Below are 16,169 nucleotides of genomic sequence, written 5' to 3' on the forward strand. Positions count from 1 at the left end.
TTACGCAGACCTCACGAGGCCATCATCATGCGGTCTTTGTAACGGCCCCTGAAACTCAAGGAGGATGCGGTCGAGATAATGGCCTCTATTCTGCAACTCCTGGTATCAGAATACCGGGTCACCATGCGCAGCACATACAAGAGAATATTCATGCTTGTTGATATACACAAAGACGAAAACAAAGACTAGGCGGAGGAGGATGCCACTAGAATAGCCAAGTTAATGATACCCTTTTGATCTTTTCTTTCGAATCGTGTTGTTTGTTTGAAAACAGTGCATGAAGCTGGCTAGCGTTCGAACTGTGACAGTGCCAGCCTGCAGTGGATAGCATCATGCGCCAAATCACCCATAACTTGAGGATACATAGAGCACCATGCACTAAATAACCCATGACCAGAATTATATAGAGCATCATTACAGCGAGACACTTATAGAGATTTCTTACATGTGCATTATTCTCATACCCCCGGTTTGTTGCGTTCAGAACTGTCGAGTGAGCAGGCGACAGCAAGGTCCCCGTCATTGATACATCCAGGCAGCCAAGCTAGAGACTCGATAAGCTGCTGTGGCAACTATCTCAGACTCTCCCCCGCTCATCTTCCCCTCCCGAGTCTTTTCCTCTTCACCAGAGTTTTCCCTCCCCCTTCAGACTCTGCTCCCTCATCCTCTACCCTCACCACAACAGCTCAACACTCGGTTTCATCGTTATCAAAATATTCTTAACGATGGCGCCTTTCCCATCGAAGCTCGTCACCGCTTACCCGCCCTGGTGCGAGGATATTGGCAGCCAGAACCCGGAGCCAACTCCAAAGCCATTTGCTCTCACGCTCCCTCATGTTATCCGTCGCAACACTCATCTCTACAAGACCATCGGCGAAATGGACGACCTCACTGACAAGGCTCTCAAGGAGCGCCTCACCCCTCTTTGCCGCGAGCTGCAGGAATACCAAGAGCAAGACAAGGAACAGGTCCATGGTATCTCCAAGGCCCTCGTCGCCAAGTATGGCGAGTGTTCCATCCGCGTCATGTGTCGCACCTGGGACCTCTACCTTGCACTCACCACTACCCCCGAAATCCCTGGCGATGACCCTGGCATCCTTGAACAGACCGAGTGGCTCTCCAGCATCCGCCGGGTCGTTCTGTACCACATGCACGTCCGCCTGCTTCGTGACCAGTTAGATAACGCCATCGCCGCTTAGTTCGCGGACGACTTTCAGGTCATCAGCAAGTTCCAGGAGGAAGGTCTTCAGAGCACCTATGTCACCAACGTCCTCGTCCAGGAGCAGTCTGACCGCATCAAGCGTGCCGAGAGAGAGCGCGAGGTCTTCCAGGCCATGCACTACGAACTCACTCAGGAGAACCTTGAGGATATGCCAGCCTACAAGAGCACCGCCCTCGGAGAGCATTCCCTTTCTGCCCTCCGTCGCTGCGTCTACACAGCCCAGGTGTTCCATCAGGCTCTCCGTGACAGAGGAGAGGAAGTCCTCGAGAATGATGACGAGGAGATCAAGTGGATCTACCAGGCCAAGCAGCTCTGGCACATTGCCGGTCGTGCCGCCATGAGCTGGGCTCCACGCCGCCAGGGAGAGATTCAGGGTATTCTCACGGCCTATTGTGAGGACCTCATCGTCCGTCGTCGCCGCGAGGGTTACGAGCAAGACGCCATACTCCGCGCCCAGCTGCAGGCCATTCTCGGAGATACTCGACACGGGAACTCTTACATGGCAACTGAAGATTCCAACCCTGACGAGGACGAAGACGAGGATGCTGAGGGCAAGGGGAAAGAGAACGCCGACTAAGGAGTTTCACTGACTCGTCCACCGTCACGACTACGTGGATCAACGGAGATCGATCTCGACATGGAAGGAATCTGTTTCTTGGCAGCATACTCGACCAGTTCCAGCTGGGTTATTTACGACTAACGACTACGACCCCACGGATGAGGGCTATCAATCAACGAAGGAATCATCGATCAGCGAGAACTGATCTCGAACTCGTCAAGAGTAACGTCGAAGATCACTCGGTAAGCATCTCCATGTCGGCGATAGGGGGCAGCAACTGTGTGAACATGACAGTGCTAACGAACATCTATCAGCACACACGAGGTTACTCATCGATACACGAAATTATTCTTCAGCGCAGGATGTTATCAGACACTGCGGGAAATCGCGAATTATGACACGGAAGGCATCGATAAGGACGGAAGGTTATGAATTAGGACAGGAAAGTCCTCATGTACGATTTATTCAAGAGCCAGCCAGGGGCGCTCTAACTATCAGCTACTAGCTAGCTACATCAATTGCTTCTTTTCTAGTCATGTTTTCTGTCTTTTCAGTGACTGTTCTCTCATAACACTCTGGTGCTTGCTCCTTAAAGTCCCCTGGCAGGTCCACCCAGTCAAGCCTCACGAGCTTATACTGCAGAGACTGCGGCAATGAAGCTAGCAATTCTTTTCTAGAGCACTACGTTTCTAGTGTGAGCTAGGCGTTCTGTGCCTCCAGATAGGGCCAAATGCCCTTGTAACTGGTCTCTGGTGCTCGAGTTGCTCGTTCAAGGTCCAACGCAGCAGGGAACACTTCTCGTTGAATACACCACCCACGCCAAGCACAGGCGAGAATTTTCCATCACAGAAGGACCTTCTACCTTCTGTCCTTTGTTACTGAGCCACCCTCTCTGCCTTTTGATTCGCAAATAGTCACACACGCACGTGCTTGCAGTTACGGCCTCCAAAGACAAAGAAAGTAGCCAGGATAAGTTACCGGAGGTCAAAGCAAACAGTCTTGCCCACAAATATATATGCCAACATTGTACCTGGATTCAATATCAAGCTTTGACAGGGTTCTGAAGACAACCTCGACTCCTTGACGGCAGCACTAGAAAGCCATTGGTGCCTGACACGACGAGGGGGACGAACAGAGACAGATTCCCCAGTCATTTTCAGCCATGAATGTTGCAGGCTTCATTTTATCCATGTCTTCTCTAATGGTGCTCCAACGGATATCGTTTGAACAGCCGCATTGAGCACACTGCTTTTCTTTCCGGCTAAAGCCTGCATCAGACCACACGCTCAGTGGCATGATCCAGTGACAAACAAGGAACCCCAGACCCTTTTCTTTTCCAAACCTGGAAGACACCCTCTGCAGGTCATGTTCCATTGCTTTCATAGTTCCCGTCTCTTCCGTCACCTGTGGACCACTCCCTTGTTGTTTTGCTAGGTTTGGCAAAGCCCCCTGGATGCGGGTAGCTGATGCATCCCGAGTCCGCTGAACCCTGAAGACACCCAATTTTAGATCGAGCTTGCCAGTCAGTGTGCGCTCGGCTTTGTCTCGGTGTGTGACGTCGGTTTTCTTCTCTAGCTTCCTAGAGGTCCATTGCGTCTATCAAGGGCGAGGCAATTGCAGCATTGGATGCATTCAAGATATCGAGAAGATACGTTTGTTTGTGCTCCATATGAGCTTTGACCTCCGAGGACTGTTTGCTTTGACTATAGTAGCAAACATGGCCAAGACATGGCTGCATCCCTTTGTTGTCAGTGTCCGCCGGTTGCCAAGTGCCTTGGCAGCAAACACATACCTGCGAGCTACACAATATATATATAAGTGGCGTCGATTTCATCAGAGCTCGCAAAAAAGAGACATGGTCCATATTCCTCTCTTCTCGAAGCAATAGAATTCCTCTCTATCACTTGGGCCCATGACACCTTCACGTAATTTCTGCCTATATAAACCAGACAACCACTTGACCCTGTTTTATGTTCTCTTTGTATAGGACGGTCACCGTATTGCAAATTTATATACTCACAGGACATAAAGTCAATCAGGAAGCATTCACGTGCCAGATACAACTAGGTATCCATTATCGGCCGACATGATCCAGCTCACCGCAACTTGGACTCAAAGCCCATCACCCAAACAAACGCCAAGATTTGTCTCATGGCATTCCAAGCCTTATCCAGTCAACAATCGTTCTGACATGTGACACAGCCCAAGACCACAAATCTCCCCTCAACTTGAGCGTCTCTCAACACCAAGCAACCAGCACATCACCACCACCCATTCCAACGTTGTAAAACGGTGCACTAAACATAGATTTCTAGGCCAAGAAAAAGCTTCATCCCCTCCAAGCCAAGCACCCAATCATTCCAGTCTTTCCTCCACACCTCCTTCTCCGGATAAAGCCGGCCCACAAACGCATGCGGAGAAACCGTTGCGGGGGAGAAGAAGGTTTTCTCTCCCGGCCGGACGGGAACGGAGGTCTGGGTGCTGAGCCACAGGAACAGCGAATGCCGGGAATCGACCGTTGATGGTGTGTAAGAGGTCGGTTCGCCCGAGGTGCCGTTGAAGTTGGGCTTGGCCCAAGTGCCGAGTCTATCTTCGGCAGTCTTGAGTGCAACACTCTGATAGTCGCCGATATGACCTCGCCGATGATGTTGGCTCGGGGACATGGGTGATGACATTATAGTGCTCACGGCAAACCAAGCGGTGAAACCAAATCAAGAGTTCATTAACGTTTCGTCTTTGATCAATTATTCTAATCAGTGACTCTATCAAGAAAGCCCGTTCTAGGCGTTGAGCCCGGGGCCATTCCCCGGGGCTCACATGCTCTCGACTGTCTAATAGACCGGGGGTATAAACCGAACAACTCCAAGAAATCAAGTACGAGCTTTGTTTGCCCGTGAAAACAGAGAGCGAAGAGAAAGAAAGAAAAGTTTGCTTCAGCTCTTTTCGTAAAAAAAAAACTTTTTGGAACCCCCTCTAAACGCCTTGACCAATATGCAAATGCTTCAAAAAAGAATCCTCTCTTTCCCCTTTTTTTTTTCGCGCCAAAGTATACAATTGCCGTGTCGTCGTAAAAAGCTCAGGTTTTGCTGTAGTGTAACAGTAACAGGTCTTTGAGAGTAGTGGAGATGGGTCGTGCGCAAGCCTCAGAGAGTGTGTGAGGTTGCGGTGAGGGAACATAGGGGAGCGGGCGGCGGGATGAGGCGTATGCCTTTTTTACAGCATCAGCTGGCGCGCCTTCTCCTCGGCAAAGGCCTTTCGGCTCATCAGGAGAACACGCTCAAAGCCCTCGCGGCCCTTGGCAGCGTTCTCCTTGAAGCGATGCACCAGGGTGTCCTCGATGCTGTTCTTGATGCGCTGCCAGCCACCGCACAGGGCGGTGATGTTGGCCGTTTGGATGAACTGGGTCTGGTGGTCGCCCAGGGGCTTGTAGATGACCTCCTCTTGTACGTTGACGAGGTTGCTCCACGTCAGGTTCTGGCTCACCATAGTGACGGTGCGGTTGACGGGGTCGACATAGCTGGCCTCGTAGACGAAGCTCTCGTCACCGGTGCTGCCAACAATGGTCTTGATCCAGTCGGGGACTGACTGCTTGCAGGTGATCAGGCGCTCGGTGCGGAGGATGCCCGTCTCGGCGTCGACGTCGCGTGAGAGGGTGTCGACGGCAATGACGTGCTCCGACTTGTTGTTCCAGGGCCCGTACTTTCGCCAGTTGGCTGAAGATACCTCATCCCACGAGTAGTTGAAGGTGACTGCGTTGGAAAAGACCTTCATTGTGACTGTAGGATTCGTAGGTCGATGTCGGTGGGAAGAGTTGCTGATGGAAAGTTCGGTGCGGAGTAGGAAGCTTTTTTTTTTCCCTGTACTGCCGGAGGGGGGGCTGGATCAGGAACAGGAACGAATGGGCTCTGATGATTGCAGAACCAGAGAATAAAATGAAGGATGAAAGGAGACGCCTCTCAATTAATATCCCAGGCAAATAAACGACGACGACAAGAGATTCCCCGGTGGCGATCAGTAGACGGAAGTGAAGGGCAATGATGAGCAAGCGGGAATGCGGCCTTTATCTGGGGGAGGCACTGCTTGATAAATTTGATCCCGCATGTGAAGAAGACTCGCACACTGCTCGCTATCTCCGGCCTTCGGAAGCTTGGCCCGAGCGTCGCCACTGCGAACGCTAACCCCAATTTGAGCAATGTCTAACCTTGTATGGCAAGGTCGGTCCGGATCGCGAGAAAGCCTCGGGATTCTGCCATGCTGTGATTGGCCCGGCCAGCAGGAGGGCCTTTTCTACCCTCCCAGAGCCGCGCTTCGGAGCTGCGTCTTACAGGATGGTCTCGTGCAGAAGGAGCAAAAAAAGCTGGAGGGCCTGTGCCACAAGGTGGCGAGTGCGTCAAAGGATGGGGAAAAACCGGAGAAGGGACCCAAGGTATTGGCGATCAAGGACCAAGCATTGGCCAACCGCCGCAAGATCCTCTTTCTGGGTTCGTCGAGATCGGGAAGGGATTGACTTGTGCAAATTCAGGGTCTCAATGCTGGAATGTGCAAGAAGGGGCATGTTTCGAATAATTGATTCTCCTGTCAGCCACGTTTTTAGGACGCAATCGATCGGGATCTTGCAGACTCGTCAAAATGGCCAGATACTTGCATAAAAGGCATCCATCACAACTACGTAGGTAGCAATTCCAGGCGCTTATGCATGCTCGAAACCAGGGACGTGGTCAATGGCAGCTTAATGCAGTGCAGTCTTGTGCAACAGGAGGCATGGTCATTGCAACTTTGTCAAACTCAAGTCATCAAACTATACAGATTTTCCTCAAGAGGCTATGCACGCATCAAAAGATGGGAACCGTATTTCAGAGTCCTTCTTGCAATCCATTACATAGCTCCGTTTGTAATGTATCGGCTAGTAGTCATCACCACGGCTGACGACCTCCTTCACGGTGGGTCGAATCAGAATGGTCTATACACCGTTAGTCAATAGTACCACACTATATGCAGGCTTCACTTACATGCTCAAACTGAGCAGTGTATGAGCCCTTCTTGTCACACAAGGGCGGGTACGCTTCGACAATGCCGCTGTTGACAAGGCTGTTGAGCTGCACGCTGTTAGCTTCACCTCCAAAAACACACATCATAGCCACTCACCCCGAGCAGATACTTGTCCGAGCCGAGGCGGTCCAGGTATCGTCGGCAGAACGGCAGCGTGCCAAAGTTCTTGTTGATCACGTTGAGCAGATTCTTGGCCGAGCTCAGGCGCAGGTCAACGTGCTGCGAGTCTCCTCGCTTCGCGTAGTGCGACGTCTCCATGTCATCCCGGACGTATCCGTTGCCGGTGCTGCCGAACGTCTCGATGGCAAAGACATCGCCCTCCTCCATCTTTGTCTGATCGTTACTCTTGACAATGGGCACCGCCTTGGTGCCGTGGATGCTGTAGGGCAGAATATTGTGGCCCGTCAAGTTGCGGATACTCTTGACGGGGTATGTAGTTCCGTCAATCTCAACCTCGAAGCTCTCCATCACTTCCTGGATAACGCCTCCAATCTCACCAACTCGGGCGTCAATGCCTGCCTCGCGGATACCCGCGTTGGTGGCATCCTTAACAGCCTGGAGCAGGTTATCGTACTTGGGCTCGAAAGCCATGGTAAAGGCCGAGTCGACGATGCGGCCGTTGACGTGGACACCAAAGTCCACCTTCATGACATCCTCCTGCTGCAGAACCATCTTGTTGCCGGCGTTGGGAGTGTAGTGCGCGGCGCAGTGGTTGAGACTCAGACCGCAAGGGAAGCCCATACCAGCCTTCATGGCATCACCCTCAGTCAAACCATCGTGACCGGTCAAGGCACGGACACTGTTCTCAATACCCTCGGCGATCTCGGTCAAGGTCTGGCCGGGCTTAACAGTCTTTTGCGTCCACTGGCGCACTTGGCGATGAATCTCGGCCGCCTCCCGGAAATCAGCCAGGAAGTCGCTGTTGAGGTTGTCCAGGTGACGCTTCTCCTCGTTTGTAGTGCGGTAGTTGTTCTCATCCTTGTACTCAACCTCCTCTCCCTTGGGGTAGGCCTTGTTAGGGAACAGCTGGCTGATCATGACGCGGGGAGGGTCAGTCTGGCTGGTGGGGTGCTTCTTCTTCTTCTTGGGCTTTCTCTTCTTCTTCTTCTTGGTGGCCTCGCCAGTAGGGGCGGCGCCGTCGACGTGTCCATCGGCTTCGTCTTCAGAATCATCTCCGCCGTGTTCGTCGCCGGCAGCGTCGGTCTTGGATTGGGCGGTTGCGCCGGGCTTCTGAGAGCCTTCGGCCACTGCGGGGCGCTCGGAGTCAGTTCGATCCGGGCCTAACGGTTCACAGCCTCGTTCGGGGAAGACGCTTACCGTTGAGCTCCTTGAGAGCTTCGGTGGGTACTTGAGCTGCCATTTTGGCTAACTACGTGAGGGTGAAAGAGCAATGCTGCTGTCAAGAAGAGAAATGGTGGGAGGGTTGGAGGGAGTGGGAAGACATTACCCCACCAGAGTTTTAGCTTAGGTGACATAAATAGCTGTTCATTAGGGTGCCATTTTGGTGTGCAGCACTTTTGTCACCCCAAGTCCCCACAACAGATTTTTGACATGACGAAAGTGGGTGCATCACACGTTGGCCACGCGAGGATTCGGTGAATACTGGAGTATTATTAAGAGTGTGGGATAATGTGAATTATTCTTGTTATCCGCAATACTTCGTATTGTAAAAGCCATAGCTGACTCTCAGCTTACAACATTGATGACCAAGTATACAAATGTTTCAGCCTACGTAAGAGAATAGTCCCGGAGCTGGCCTATCCTTGAGGTCACAACGTCTGCGCCACCTCCTGGTTCCTGAAATCGAGTAAGACGGGGACTCATTAGGTCCATCAATCGAGGTTTGGCGTGTTATTTTTGCATTCAATATTTCAGTGCAGGTTGATCTGTTTCCATGCCACGACCCTGCAGTTGTTGGTGGCTTTTGAGCTGTGAAACACCTGGCATCATTCAGCAGCTGGGAAAACTTGGCGCAGGGTAGCTGCAAGCAAGTATCTGACGTCTGGAGGCCTCAAGCCCCATGACGAGAACCCGAAAAATGTAGCCATTTTGATCGTATTGTCCGTCTAATGCCTGACTCTAGGGTAACGGGACGTGAAGATCCCCCCGCCAAAAAGGGCCAGACTATGACCTCACCAGCCGCTGAAATCAAGCCTAACCCGTCCAAATTCAGGGCATCACGGTCTAAGGGTCAAAAGCCACAGAATTCACGAATGGCCTCTTAAAGGGGCGCCTCCGAAACCCTGTCACGTCCTTTCCCTGACTCCGACTTGTCATGATCCTCCGCCTCGTGAGCAGACAAGCCATCATCAGCCGTTACCAAGCCAAGGCTTGCGTGGCCCATCGCTACAACCGTTTCTCCACTGGAGCCTTATAAGCTGGAGCTTCTGCTAGCAGCGCCACTTCGGGCCGCCCGGTGCCCCTCCACTCCGTCTTTCAGCTTTCCTTCACTGTCTCACCAGCAGCACGGCGCTTAACTAGACCATCAATTCCTGTCTCACGTTTTTTTACTCTTCCAGTTTTGCCTCTACAGTCGCCTAGGAGGCCTGTTCTGCTAGAATGGGAGCCTCCAACCCGGAAAACCTGGCGTCAGGGCCAGATGAGAAGTCTCCTATCGAGAGGAAGACTGTCGAGAACGTAGCTCCCGAGGAGCCCTCATTCGAACGAGCCCCGACACTACCCCCAAGACCTGTATCGATCCAGTCCAAGAACGAAGACCTCGACGAGAAAGCCCTGGAGGCTGGATACGACGAGAAGCTGCCTCAACCGAACAACGGCTTCACCATACATCGCAAGCCTGTTTCCAACAAAACCCCTCCTCAGTCGATCAAGATCGACAAGTCGCAACCCGAGGACTTTGAGGGCGAGGTAGCCACCACAAACGAGCTACCTCCCCCCGAACTCCTCAAAAAGATCGAAGACTACATCGTTCTAGACCGCCATGGAAAATCGCATCCCTTCTCGAGCCTATACACGGGCAGCAATGTAGCCCGACGTGTGCTCATCATCTTTGTCCGGCACTTCTTCTGCGGCGTACATCAACCCCAACCCCTGAAGCCCGTATAAACTCTAACATGGAAGTTGCAGAACTGCCAAGAATTTCTTCGGTCTTTGTCTGACGCCGTAACTCCCGAAGCTCTCCTCCGACTCCCCGTCAGCACCTTTATCGCAGTGATTGGCTGTGGTGATCCCGCCCTCATCGACATGTACGTGAACGAGACAAACTGCCGATTCCCCGTCTATACGGACCCGACGAGGTCTCTCTTCCATGCCTTGGGCATGACCAAGACGCTTCAGATGGGTGCGAAACCTGCATACATGCGCAAGAGCATGACACGGAGCATTGTGGATAGTATTGTTCAGGGTGTTAAGCAGCTACCTACTGGAAATGTTCTCAAGATGGGCGACCAGCGCCAGGTTGGCGGCGAATTCCTCTTTGAGCCGCGCAATATCCTCACACCAGTTACAACACCACGCGACGAAAAGTTCCAACCCATGGACACGCTGGAAGATCCTCAAGATTCAGCACCAGGACGCGAGAACGGCAGGAGAAAAGATTACGGGGACGAGGAAAAGAGGGTGACGTGGTGCCATCGCATGAAGACGACGCGAGACCACGCCGAGATCCCAGAGCTCATCGAAGTCCTGGGCCTAGACGTTTCCCAGAGCGCTGGCCGCAACTCGGTAACGTCTGCCCGGAAGGGCAAGGGCCAGAGCATGGCTCAGGAGATCCGGAAACTGAGCGCTGAAAGGGCTCGGACGCCTGAGACATGAATGTATACGACATGACAGATCTGCTTGTGGTTTTGGGATTGCTGGTTTGACACAGCGCTGGAGTAGGGATTCATGGTGTTCTTTTTTTCTTTCCTTTGTTTTGCATAGCTCAGTCGTGTTACAAAATGTTCTTGATGCTCATGACACATAGCTTAGATATAGTATTTAGAAGTGATATCCATTGACATTGGTCAACAGAACATATAAACCAAGCTACTTCTATCTTACTCATTCGCCCTACTCGTGCACCCAGCTGCCGTCTTCCCGACTCTGGATGACTTCGTCTACTTTAAGTCTATACTTGATAATCTCATCCCCGTTTACCAAGTCATTCTCCACAGCCCTTCGGTCCCCTTCCTCGAGGTCCTTTACAATACCTGCTCTCACATGCCTCTCCCTCAATCTCCTCCTCGCAACCTCATAGTCGACTTCGACGAACCATAGCTCATCTAGTAGCCCCGCCGCATCGCGCCACACATCCTGATCCAGGGCGAGATAGTTGCCCTCCAGCACGACGATGCGGTGCTCCGGCCTGACCTCAATGTCATCGTCTCGCGGATCTTTGAGAGCATGATCAAATGATGGTGCGAGGACAGGTTCCGACGGGATCGGAGTCGCAGACAGAGCTTGAACAAGGGCCAAGAATTTGGGAGCGTCAAAGGTGAAGGCTGCCCCGCGGCGGAAGTGGGCCGTAGCTGGGTCGGGCATGGCTGAGAGGGCAGCGCGGGTGAGGTGGAAGCCGTCCATGGGGACAAAAGTTGCGGGAGGAGGAGACGAGGGGTCCGCGCGGGCATTGAGGCGTGCAGTGATGATCTGGGACAAGGTTGTCTTGCCGGAACCTGGGATGCCAGCGACGCCGATTACTAGAGACGAGTTAGACGCATGCTCCAAATCTTGAGGTAACAACTCACATAGCCTCTTATCCTTGGGCGTCTCCTCAAACTTCTTCCACGCCTTTTCAACGAGTCTTTCAACTTGAGTATTCATGGTGTCTATATGATTTGCAAGATGAGAAATCGAGTACCGATCCAGACACCAGAAGCTGGAGTGTCGTCCTGATATGCCCCGCGTTCCGAGGACCCTGCCCCACGTTGTTACATCAGACTCTCCACCTCGGAGCGTTGTACGCCGATGCTATCGAGAACATGGATGTTTATATATGGATTTGTAAGGATGTCTGGTTGTATAATTTTGAGTGCATTTTTTTATTCCTTTACTTTTTTATGTATCATGGCTTTGCAAGGTGTTGTTACGGTCTTGGACTTGGATTACAATCCCATTCTCACCTTCTTTAAACTATATAGTTTCTGCCAAGAAAAAAAAATACAAATGATTAATATCCCATAGGATACTATCCTTTTACTTCTGCTATTGTCCACCAACTTCAGCCATCAAAGTTTGACTCTTTGTTCTCAAGTGACGCCACCAACCAACCACAAAACACCACAAACTTCAAGTGGGTCCATCACCAACTTCTTCCCTCCAGAAATCTCATCTCCTCCTTCAACACAACTCAACCTCACAAAAAATGGACGAAGAAGACCCCCTCGCCAACTTTTCCATCGCAGACGTCTCCTCTGACGAGGGAGAGGCAGACACAAAGGAAAATCGTCGTACCGGTCAGACAGAAGAGGCGTGGCGGGCAATCCAGCGTGACTACAAGACAAAAGTTGAAAACGGCGATGTAGGCATCCCTTTCTGCTCGTACCATTTTTGAAATCGAGAGACTGAGAAAAATTCAGATACATAAAAAGATCAAACTGCCCTTAGGACCAGGGGCTTCTAAAATGGTCATCCAGGAGGTCATCCATGCTGTCGAGGAGCTATACTTCTTCCGCCGTTACCACGAAGCTGCGCAATTAGCCACCGAGGCTCTCGCTGGGAGCGATGGGCTTGATCGAGACTCGCAGCAGCTCTTGGACGTCTATCAGGGGAAATGCCAAAAAAAGCTCAACCTACAATCATGATGAATGAACAATTCAAAAAGAATAATATTCACTCGACGGATACTCTCGACAGTCACTGAACTCCATCTTCATGTCAAATCTGTGTGTATTCATCATTTGGGCTATCTTGCAAGCTTCTACCAAGGACAGATCCTGTGCACACCTTACAAACATGCCTTCTCAAGTATCAAACCGTCCGCCTGCCTTAGTACCCTTTCGTCAAAGATTGATGTCTCCAACTTGACTTGGTCAAGTGCCAGGCGGTCAGTAACCGGAGCACCATGCAAATGCCCGAATGATTTAGCACACACACTGATTCTCTTCCATCTCCAACCATGTGATTACCTGCACGAGACTGAATGCCTCGGAGAGGAGAACAGTAGTCTGGTCTGACTTACTGCTCTTTCTTGATGCGAGTACCGGTGAAGCAGTTCGCAAATTCAACACGTCCACTTGCATAGCGAGAAGCGCTTAGGCCCTTGCATCCTTCAAGCTGGGTGCCAAGCAGAGAAGCAGACGTAGAATGACCCTGCTGATGGCTGACGGCACGCTGCTGAGGGGCATAGGATGGGACAGAGGCGGGTGCATCTCGCAGAGAAAGGGCACGAACACCTTGAGTTGCTTGCTGAACGCCCTGGTCCTTCTCCTTGAACCCTTCGTTCTGACGACGAAGAAAGTCGATCTGGAATTGTACCATCCCCTGCAGCAGGTCGCAGAACTTATTCTTCAGGCTGTCGTTGTAGCCTCGGAAGAACCCGTTCTGGACCCAGTGCTCAATGATGCCGTCTGTAATGCCCTCAAGAGCTGGTTGGAAAAATTCCTCCTTCAGAGCCATTTCTCGCTCCTTTGGGGTCATTTTAGCCAGCATCCGGTTGACCAGGACAACGACGTGTCTGGTCGCATTCTCCAAGTTGAGCGCCTGATTGTTGTCGACAGTCGTCCAGCCATTCATGGAAATAAGTGGCTCGAGATCATCATTGAGGTTTGCGAGGGAGACCACCGATCCCGCCTGCTGATCAGACTGCTGTTGGTCAGGCTGCTGCGGCTCAAGCTGCTGCTGCTCGAGAATCTCCTGATCAATCTGCTGCTGATCAGTCTGCTGCTGGCCGACCTCGCCGGTCTTCTCCTGAGGTTGATGGGCCCGGGCCGACTTCTGCATCTTGGAAAGGTGCCGTTTGAACTTCTTGGTTTCGCTCTCGTCGGCGAAACGAAGGTAAAAGAAACCACCATTGGACAGCTGAGCGAAGGCACAGAACTGACCATCAATGACTGGGCTGCCCAGTTCTAAAGCATCTATGGCTCGGCGCGGCTTTCCCAGAGCCGAGAGTTCTAGGACAGCTCTGTTCTCACTGATGAGCAACTTCATAACCAATTCTGCGGCAAAGGAGAGTGCCTCGTCCTTTCCAGGCACGACCTGACACTGTCCGGTGCCGATGACGTGTTCCGCCAGAGTGGGATCCAAGGTCATGGTGTTGAGAATGAACTTGAGGTTCGTAGAGGCAGGGGTGGCGCCGGCGGCTTCGGGGACATTTCCGTTGCTTTCATGCTGGACCTTGGGGCTCACAGTGTCAACCTTCTGAGTAGCAACAAGAGGCTGCTCGGGAGCCGGAGTGGTGTTTTGGGGACCCCATTGGGCCAAGGTGACAGATGGGGCACTGTTCTGACCGACCGAGCCCTGCACACGAGGATCCTAACCCGGTGCAGCTGGCTTGAAGGGGGTTCGGTTACCCGACTTCTTGGTTGGGGGGAAAGATTCAATGTCGTCATCTCCGCGACCTCTCTTGGGGACGGCAGACGGGATGCCTCTACCTCTTTACAAGGATTAGATATGTCCGATATTATGGATAGATGAACTTACCCAGTGTATCCACGAGTCTCAAGGAATTCCCGGGCCTTCTCCTTTCCCCATGGACGTGCGTTCTCGATCTCGAGACCCTCGGTTTGACGAGACTCCTCATCGTCGATCTTGACGGTCCACTTGTTGGAGAGTCCCTCCTTCAGGGCAGGGTTGATGTGGTCGGTTCCGTTCCGACGGGTGGGGTTAAAGGACGGACCTCGCTTTTCTTCAGCGCTCAAGGGAAGTTCCTCCTGTCGAAGACGATTGAGGTCGGCCTAAAGAGATTTGGGTGATTAGGAGCTGCTCTTGGTGATGACACAAAGCGTGAGGATCAATGAAGGGAGAGAGGAAAGGCAGTGTTTTGGCCGCGAGAACATACGTGCGTGTTGATGACGCGATGCTGCAAGAGAATCTTGACCATCCACGGATGTGCATGACTGAAGAGGAGAGGGCCAAACAAAGGGAAAGGGACAAAGGGAATGTCATGGGATACAATAGGTAGTGAGAGAGAGACACTTACCATGGCGATGAGCCGCTTCTCGTTCTCGCGGGGGTCGATGTTGTCACTCATCGTTGCTCATGTACGAGAAAGAAGACCGGGGAGCAGAGTGAAAGAGAAGCCTCGACTGGTTCAAGCAGTCGAGGTGCGCAGAGGAGGTTTGCTTTCAAGAGACGGTTGTCCTGAGCGGTGATGTTTGGTGGAGAAAAAAGAGAGGAGAGGGGCGGGTGGTGGAGGGGAGTTTTGTGCGCGAGGTGAGGGCCACCGTAGGTAGGGCAACCACAGGCGGCCTGGAGATAATCCGGCCTGGGAAGAAAGGAGTGAGGATGGCGGAATATCAGAGAACGATATAGAAAGAAGATGGGCGAGGCCTGAGTGGGAAAATGCAGTCGGTGTTGAGCTTCGCTTCGAGGTGCGCGATGAAGGAGAGGGAGGTTGACCTCGATGGAAGCGTGCGGAGGAAGGAGAAGAGGTCGAGGCCGCCTCTCTGAGTGTGTTGGATAAGGGAAGAAAAGGGCCAGGGCAGGTGCGGGCCGCGAGGTTCTTCGCTGCTGCCGTTTAGGAAGGGAGGTCGGTGCCTCAGGGGCCGAGGAGCTACAGCACCGTCAGTGATCGGACGAACACGACCACCAAAGTACGTACCACAGGGAAATCAAAAAGAAAAAAAGTCGAATAGCACAAATAAAGGCCATAGAACAATGCCTGACTAAAGAATTTTACTTTTGATTTCCGGTGCACTCCTTTGGGGGGAGTGTGCAGGCGACTCTGGGTGCGATATCTCTCCGTCTGAACCTTTCGCAGCCCCGAGATATAGCGAGCAGGTTTACCGTAAACGCACTAAACCAACAGCTGAATTGACCAGGCAGCAGAGGGAATTAATCGGCGGGAATTGAGGGGCATTGAATTTGGCACGCCTAACAATCAATCTGCACCAGGCCTGCGTGCACCTCTTTGTCCCTGGAAATCACGGCAACATTGCACTCGACATGTTTGATTTTATCTCGACTAAATGAAGCTACCTCTTTGATATTATTGTTTGGCATTGAAGTTCATCCCCTCTGCGATGCGAAATCACTGTCGGTAGGTCTCTATTTACCCCCGTTAATCGGTGTTTTGGAGCAGTCACCACGCCGACACTGACGCTTTTCCCATGGTCAAGTTTTTGATTTCAAAATTTAGCACCACCGAAGAATTTAAAGGCCAGCAATGTGTTTTTACTCTGTTTGAATTCTTACTGAAACTTGCTGGCTTTGGTGCTGACAACATGGAATCATCCAGATCTA

At 52.0% G+C, this 16,169-nt stretch overlaps 5 protein-coding genes across 5 annotated transcripts; 2 read left to right on the forward strand and 3 right to left on the reverse strand.

Annotated features, from left to right (window-relative positions):
- Nucleotides 1–725: 725 nt before the first annotated feature.
- NECHADRAFT_80638 (uncharacterized protein) lies at nucleotides 726–1,799 on the forward strand (the record flags this gene model as incomplete). Its single annotated transcript, XM_003050868.1, has 2 exons — nucleotides 726–1,133; nucleotides 1,200–1,799. 2 exons carry the CDS (start codon nucleotides 726–728, stop codon nucleotides 1,797–1,799), a joined length of 1,008 nt encoding a protein of 335 aa, XP_003050914.1.
- A 2,683-nt stretch (nucleotides 1,800–4,482) lies between these two features.
- On the reverse strand, nucleotides 4,483–5,777 carry NECHADRAFT_100645 (uncharacterized protein). Its single transcript, XM_003051253.1, has one exon. The coding sequence runs from the start codon at nucleotides 5,550–5,552 to the stop codon at nucleotides 4,995–4,997; it is 558 nt and encodes a 185-aa protein (XP_003051299.1). The 5' UTR covers nucleotides 5,553–5,777; the 3' UTR covers nucleotides 4,483–4,994.
- A 707-nt stretch (nucleotides 5,778–6,484) lies between these two features.
- Nucleotides 6,485–8,217, reverse strand: NECHADRAFT_61369 (uncharacterized protein). The gene is made up of 4 exons (XM_003051254.1): nucleotides 8,148–8,217; nucleotides 6,927–8,077; nucleotides 6,791–6,877; nucleotides 6,485–6,741 (listed from the first exon to the last, which is right to left on the reverse strand). The coding sequence occupies exons 1-4, from the start codon at nucleotides 8,188–8,190 to the stop codon at nucleotides 6,685–6,687; spliced, it is 1,338 nt and encodes a 445-aa protein (XP_003051300.1). The 5' UTR covers nucleotides 8,191–8,217; the 3' UTR covers nucleotides 6,485–6,684.
- A 1,172-nt stretch (nucleotides 8,218–9,389) lies between these two features.
- NECHADRAFT_69625 (uncharacterized protein) lies at nucleotides 9,390–11,592 on the forward strand (the record flags this gene model as incomplete). Its single annotated transcript, XM_003050869.1, has 3 exons — nucleotides 9,390–9,863; nucleotides 9,918–11,467; nucleotides 11,516–11,592. The coding sequence occupies 2 exons, from the start codon at nucleotides 9,390–9,392 to the stop codon at nucleotides 10,602–10,604; spliced, it is 1,161 nt and encodes a 386-aa protein (XP_003050915.1). The 3' UTR covers nucleotides 10,605–11,467; nucleotides 11,516–11,592.
- A 1,352-nt stretch (nucleotides 11,593–12,944) lies between these two features.
- Nucleotides 12,945–14,958, reverse strand: NECHADRAFT_106143 (uncharacterized protein; the record flags this gene model as incomplete). Its single annotated transcript, XM_003051255.1, has 3 exons — nucleotides 12,945–14,205; nucleotides 14,409–14,662; nucleotides 14,908–14,958. 3 exons carry the CDS (start codon nucleotides 14,956–14,958, stop codon nucleotides 12,945–12,947), a joined length of 1,566 nt encoding a protein of 521 aa, XP_003051301.1.
- Nucleotides 14,959–16,169: the final 1,211 nt, after the last annotated feature.

Source organism: Fusarium vanettenii (genome assembly GCF_000151355.1).
Source record: "Fusarium vanettenii 77-13-4 chromosome 5 genomic scaffold NECHAsca_5_chr5_3_0, whole genome shotgun sequence".
NCBI lineage: Eukaryota > Fungi > Ascomycota > Sordariomycetes > Hypocreales > Nectriaceae > Fusarium > Fusarium vanettenii.